Raw genomic sequence first — 6,810 nt, 5'->3', positions numbered from 1 at the left:
GAACGAGTGACTCGTTTTGACACAGGTGGGGAAGGAGATGACAGTGAAGGTCGAACCTTTCTAGAGATAGGAGGAGCCTTACCTAGAAACGTACGAGGTTTCTGACTGACCGGAGGTGAGGGTGGAGACGGAGTCGACTGAGGACTTGAGGAATGTGCAGAACCACCAATCGCCAACTGGTAGAGGACAATGTCACGACAGGGATTAGGCAGTCCAGACTCGACTATAGGAGCCACTGTAGGATCACCAGTCAATGCCATGGATGGAACAGCCATAGCAACAGGGGGTACAACAATGGGTGTGATATTTTCCATGATAGAGAGGGAAAAAATTTTGAATGATGCAGAGCTTAGGGTTTCTGAGAAGAAAGTGAAGAAGTGAGATTGATCACTTTCCGTAGGCCTCAAGTATAGGTACCCTAACACAACTGACCAGGCAAAAAAAATGATGATGATTTTTGTTTTAAAATTTGATTTTTGCCAAGGAAAACGTACGCGCCCAAATTGAATATTTGCTACCACATAATATGGCACACTAAACGAAACAAACCAACGTCATCAGGAAATTAATGTAGTAAAGAAACCAGAAAAATGTGACAAATATACCAACAATATTTGCATTCAGCCCACACTTAGACAAAAGAGAGAATAATAAAAACTTAGAGATACTCAAATTTTAAGAAAAAAATGGTATCAACTGATCAATGAATACAGTTTCTGAGTACACACGTAATGCACACCTTGAGCAACAGATCATTACCCCTTCCCAAGCCACAATGATACTCATGAGAGCACTAAACCTTGAATCTCCATACGTGTGTGAACAGTGATCTCATGTGGTCCAAGAAGAGTGAATATCAGCTGGACCACTCTCTCAACTAAGCAACAACTGATAATAGAAAAATGACGGTTTTTGTGTTTTTTTTTTATATATGAAGCCTTTTCTTTTATATATCACTCTGGCTCTTGCTTTAGTACCCAGACATGGCTTTCACTCTCTTCCAGAGATGTAGCCGTCCTCTTTGAGTACCAAGAACTAATAGAGAAGGAGCATACTACTTATTAGAAAAAGGTGTAAGAGAGCTCTTCCCATTGCATCTGGAAGAGGTAGCCTTTTTGACTGGGGTAGATTCAAGCGTAGTATCAATCAAAGTAGCATATAGTAGATGGGGAAAGACAGAATAACCCATTGCTGAAGAACTGTGACATACAAGCATACTCATAGGCAAAATTGATTGATCAGATGACACTAAGAACAGTTTAGATAGTACAGAGACCAATACATGTTCTTAAATGAGTAAAAGTTTGAGTATCTAAAGCTTTAGTGAACATATCTGCTAATTGATTCGTTGTGGGCACATGAGATATTGACATCATATTTGACTCAACTAGTTCTCGGATAAAGTGGTACCTGATGTCGATGTGTTTAGTCCGAGAGTGCTGCACAGGGTTCTTAGAGATGTTTATGGCGCTTGTACTGTCATAAAAGATGGTCAGTGTGTGTTGAGGATATCCATAATCAATAAGCATTTTATTCAGCCATATTAATTGAGTGCAGCAGCTGCCAGCTGCAATATATTCTGCTTCTGCAGTGGAAAGGGAGATGGATTGTTGTTTCTTGCTATACCACGAGACTAGGTTATTCCCAATGTAAAAGCAACGCCCTGAAGTGCTTTTCCTATCATCTATACACCCTGCCCAATCAGAGTCACTATATCCTACCAAAGAGGTATTCGTGTCACAACTATACCAAAGACCACAGTTAACTGTCCCAGCTAGATATTTGAAAATTCTTTTGACTGCAGAGAGATGAGACTGTTTAGGATTAGCTTGATACCTGGCACATAAACCTACACTAAAGGATATATCAGGATGACTCGCTGTGAGATATAGTAAGCCACCTATCATACTTCTGTATAGAGTGGGGTCTATAGGGTCACCAGACTCATCTCGTGACAATTTGGATGTGGTGCCTATTGGTGTATGTGCATGCTTGACCTGAGAGAATCCAAACTTATCTAACATAGACTTGACATATTTGGACTGTGAAATGAATGTGCCATGATCTAGTTGTTTTATTTCGAGTCCTAGAAAGAAGGTAAGGTCACCAATTAAACTCATTTCAAACTCAGTAGTCATTAAAGTGACAAATGTTTGGACTTCACTATCACAAGTTGAGCCAAAAACGATGTCATCAACATATATTAGGGCAACAAAAATTCCTTTGTCAATATGTTTAATGAATAGAGTGCTATCTGCAGTACCTCGAGTGAAGCCATGAGAGATGAGAAATGAGGTGAGTCTATCATACCACGCACGTGGGGCCTATTTCAGTCCATATAAGGCTTTATTGAACTTGTACACATGGTGTGGATGATGTGAATCTTGAAATCCCTGTGGTTGATTGACATAGACTTCCTCTTGAATAACCCCATTGAGAAATGCACTCTTGACGTCCATTTGGAAGAGTTTGATCTTCAGAAAGCATGCAATGATGAGAAGTAGGCGTATGGATTCTAATCGTGCCACTGGTGCAAATGTTTCATCAAAGTCGATGCCTTCGACCTGACTATATCCTTGAGCCACAAGCCGAGTTTTATTTCGAGTCACTGTCCCAAATTCATCAGACTTGTTTCTAAACAGCCATTTTGTCCCTATAACATTTGCACCATCTGGCCGAGGGACAATTATCCATACACCAAGTCTCTTTAAATTTCCCATTTCATCCTGCATGGCAGCCAACCAGAACTCATCTAACAAAGCATCTCGAACACTTTTGGGCTCAATCTGTGACAGATAGCAGGCAAAGGCTAACAAATTCTGCAGTTTTCGTCTAGTGACCATGGTATCATTCGGATTTCCTATGACAGTGGCCTGAGGATGAGCTTTCTCAACCCAGGATGGGGGTCCGTTTTTATGTAATTTGGCTTGTTGGGGTTCTTTGGTCAGGGCACTATCAACTTCATTTCCTCTTCTTGGATCACTGGCACTTGCTTGATTGTCACCTGATATGCCTGGTGCTGTATTTAGAGACTCTGTAGGTGTGTCAGGATACACTTGAGGCTGTCTAGTGAGAACTGGTCTAGAGCCAGAGAGAACAGGAGAATCATCTTCGATCCACACTTCTTCATCTCCTTCTAAATCATCAAATTTCACATTCATTGATTCGACTACAGAGAGAGTCCTTTTGTTGAATACTCTGTAAGCCTGACTGTTGGTGGAGTACCCTAGAAATGTCCCTTCATCAATCCTGGGATCAAACTTGGCCAAGTGATCCCGATCGTTCAGAACATAACACGTACATCCGAAAATGTGCATGTGGCTCACGTTAGGAGGTCTTCCTTTCCATAACTCATAAGTTGTTTGAGAGGTACCAGTGCGAAGATGAACTCTATTGCACACGTAGCAGGCAATATTGACAGCTTCAGCCCAAAATCGTTTTGAAATATCCTTGGCCTACATCATGACCCAAGCCATTTCTTGTAGAGTTCTGTTTTTTCACTCAACAACTCCATTCTGCTGAGGAGTTTTTGGGGCTGAAAACTCATGATGAATTCCCATTCCATTACAGAACTCTGAGAATATGGAATTTTCGAACTCTTTTCCATGGTCACTTCTCGGTCTAAAGACTTTTCCAACTTTTGAGTCTTTCTCAGTATCAAGGCAGAGAATAATCCAAATGTGTCAGACTTGTCTCTAAGAAATTCAACCCAGGTAAACGGAGGGTAGTCATCCACCAAGACCATTACATATCTTTTCCCACTGATACTTTCATTATGCATTGGCCCCATTAAGTCAACATGCATTAGTTCCAACACCCGAGAGGTGAGAAGTCTATTAATTGTGGGATGAGATGTCTTATGCTGTTTTCCAAGCTGACGTGTACCACATACTCTCTCCTTGGAAACTTTCATGTCAGGAATTCCCCTTACAGCTTGAAGCTTTACCAATCTTTGGAGATCTCTGTAGTTTAAATGTCCCAGCCTGTAGTGCCATAAGTCAGGTTTGTCCAAGAAGGTCCTGTTGCACACTATGGTATTGCATACAGCATAGCAGTGGTCTTCAGTTTTGTTTCCTGTTAAGACAACACACCCATCAGATGAAACTAAACATTGAGTTTTAGTGAAACTTACCGAGAGATTGTCGTCACACAATTGGCCGATGCTGATGAGATTTGCTTTGAGTCCTCTCACATATAGGACATTAGTCAGCTGAGCTGCTCCATTCACATTCACATCACCTCTCCCAGCAATCTGCCCTTTGTTACCATACCCAAAAGTGACACATCCCCCTTTTTCATCTTTGTAGTTCCCTAGCAATTTCTTATTTCCAGTCATGTGACGCGAACATCCACTGTCGAAGTACCACTGACCTTCAACAAAGGCAGACAAGGATAGCTTTGCAACCAAACCAACATCAGGATTTGGTTTGGACTTTATTTTCCATTCTCGACGACGTTTGCGTCCATGTGACTTATTTGGTTGAGGGAAACTATTTGGACGATTGACCATGGCTTTCAAGTAGTTCTGCAATTTGTAACACTTGGGACGAATATGGCCTCTCCTATTACAGAAATGACATGTAGGAATGAAATTGTCATTCTGTAGTAGATTGTTAGCATCAGTCCTCCTTCCTTCAAATTTGAGTTTAATGGGTCCAGTTGGAACCTGTCTCCTCTCAGATGAGTCAGATTCGTTAATGGTGATTGAGGTGTCAAGTAACTCATCTTCCTTCTTTGATGAATCGACATTGGAGGGCAAAGAATGCTCAACAGACAGATCATTCCCTTGTTTATATAGCATCTTATATCCTAAGGAAGTTCGATCACCATAGGGCTTCTGAAGCTATAGGGTTTGATTTATAGCAACAGTGCTGGGGGAATGAACTCTAAAGCTTGCTTGGTTCGAATTAGATCAGCTGTGAGTTTATAGATCTCATTCTCCTTTTCATAAAGAAGTCTGTTGAGATTTTTGACAGTGTCTTCTAACTTTCCTTTTTCAGTCTCCACTTGCTCTAGAGAGTTCTTTAGAGCACGGATCTGTTTAGTCATGTACTCCCATTGTGCAAACATTTCTTCATTAGCATGTTGACGACCTGTGCTATCTGCTTCTGATGAGGTGGAGACTGCATCATCTTCAGACTCAATTGGATTACAGCTTTGGGCCATGAATGCCAGTACCTGCTTTTCCTCATCTGATCCTTCACTGGCTGTGGAGTTCTTTTCCTCATCACTATCACTCCAGGTTGCTGCAAGGGCCTTTTTCTATTTTAGTGTGTTGGCGCACTCAGCCTGAATGTGACCATATCCATCACATTCTCTGCACTTAATTCCTCGGCCCTTTTGATCAGTAGAGGCTTGTCCTGGTTTGAAATTTACTCCTTTGTTTCTCTTGAGAAGATTTTCTTTGTCAGCTGGTGAATTTTTTCTGTAGTTCTTTTTCAAGAATTTTGCATAGTTTCTCGTTAACAAGGCAACCGTCTCATCTGTAATCCCATTCAAATCTTCCAGAACAGGTTTCTTGTTTTCTTGGTGAATAAGTGCAATGCTGGCATCTGACTTTTCTGTCACCACCTCCTTTTGTTTCTTGGTTTTCTTCCACGTGGACAGTGATAGCTCATAGTTTTGCAAAGATCCGATGAGTTCGTCAAGATCGAGTTCCTCAATGTTTCCAATTTCTTCGATTGAGGTAACTTTGGACATGAATCTTCTGGGGAGGACACGAAGCACCTTTCGAACTAGTTTTGAGTTAGAGTAAGTTTTCCCCAGAGCATACGATTCATTACAGATGTCACACAGTTTTGCATGGAATTCAGCCACAGACTCATCCTCCTCCATGGTATGATTTTCGAAAGCCTTTGCCAAGGCACGCAGCCTTGATTTCTTGACGGCATCAGTTCCCTCGTTCTTAATTTTCAGCTTCTCCCATGCTTCCTTAGCAATTTCACAATTGGCTATAACCTTCAATTGGTTAGTGGAGACAGCATTAAACAAGGCATGAAGAGCCTTTGAGTTGAAATTCGCTCTTTCCATTTCAACAGTGGTCCATTGACTCATAGGTTTGGGTATAACGATTTCATTCTCCATCATCGTTGGTTTCCACCACCCTTCTTCTATGGACATCCAAAGTCTTTCATCTACAGCTCTCAAGAAGGCACGCATCTTGGTTTTCCAGTATGGATAATTGGCTCCTTCCAGCATCGGAGGTCTCGAGGTGGAGCCTCCTTCTCTAAACATTTCCATCCTACACACAGAAGTTGAAAACAGACACACAAATGTTCTGTAGTTCTTTGAGAGAGAACTCAGAGGAGGTTAGTTACGACAAAATCAATCGTTAAGATTAAATCAAGAATCAAAGATCAAGAATCATACAGGAGTAGGATCTAACACAAATTTTTAGAAAATTTCAAGCTCTGATACCAAATGAAAGTGCAACTTGTAGATTTTTAATGATCTAGATTACCAAGTTGATTATCTTTAGATTGATTGATTTCAAGATATGAATTATGAACATGAATTAATAGTCAAGCAGTAAATCACACAACAATTTACAAGCTTCATCTGCACTGAGAACACATCTCAGCCGACTAGTGCTTGGGTTCCCCGAACCAGGGTAAATTCATCTACTAATTCTCAAAGGTTCATATTACGATTTCCAATTCTCTCTAAAGGAATCAAATACAACCTTAACAGCAATTAGTAATGAATTACCAACAACAATCAAGAACACTGAATGTTAATGCACAATCCCTTGTGCAGCAACTGAGCTCTTCTTCAACACGTCTTCAACCTGAAATCCCTTCAGATCTGATG

General features: G+C 40.9%; 1 protein-coding gene across 1 annotated transcript; it reads right to left on the bottom strand.

The window, feature by feature from the left end:
- Nucleotides 1-1,054: 1,054 nt before the first annotated feature.
- On the bottom strand, nucleotides 1,055-2,138 carry LOC133031389 (uncharacterized mitochondrial protein AtMg00810-like). Its single transcript, XM_061104874.1, has 2 exons — nucleotides 1,411-2,138; nucleotides 1,055-1,199 (listed from the first exon to the last, which is right to left on the bottom strand). Exons 1-2 carry the CDS (start codon nucleotides 2,136-2,138, stop codon nucleotides 1,055-1,057), a joined length of 873 nt encoding a protein of 290 aa, XP_060960857.1.
- Between the last annotated feature and the right edge of the window lie 4,672 nt (nucleotides 2,139-6,810).

This window comes from Cannabis sativa, chromosome 9 (assembly GCF_029168945.1).
Source record: "Cannabis sativa cultivar Pink pepper isolate KNU-18-1 chromosome 9, ASM2916894v1, whole genome shotgun sequence".
Taxonomy (NCBI): Eukaryota; Viridiplantae; Streptophyta; class Magnoliopsida; order Rosales; family Cannabaceae; genus Cannabis; species Cannabis sativa.
Note: the sequence above shows the minus strand (reverse complement) of the source record. Positions and strands in the feature narration are given on the sequence as shown.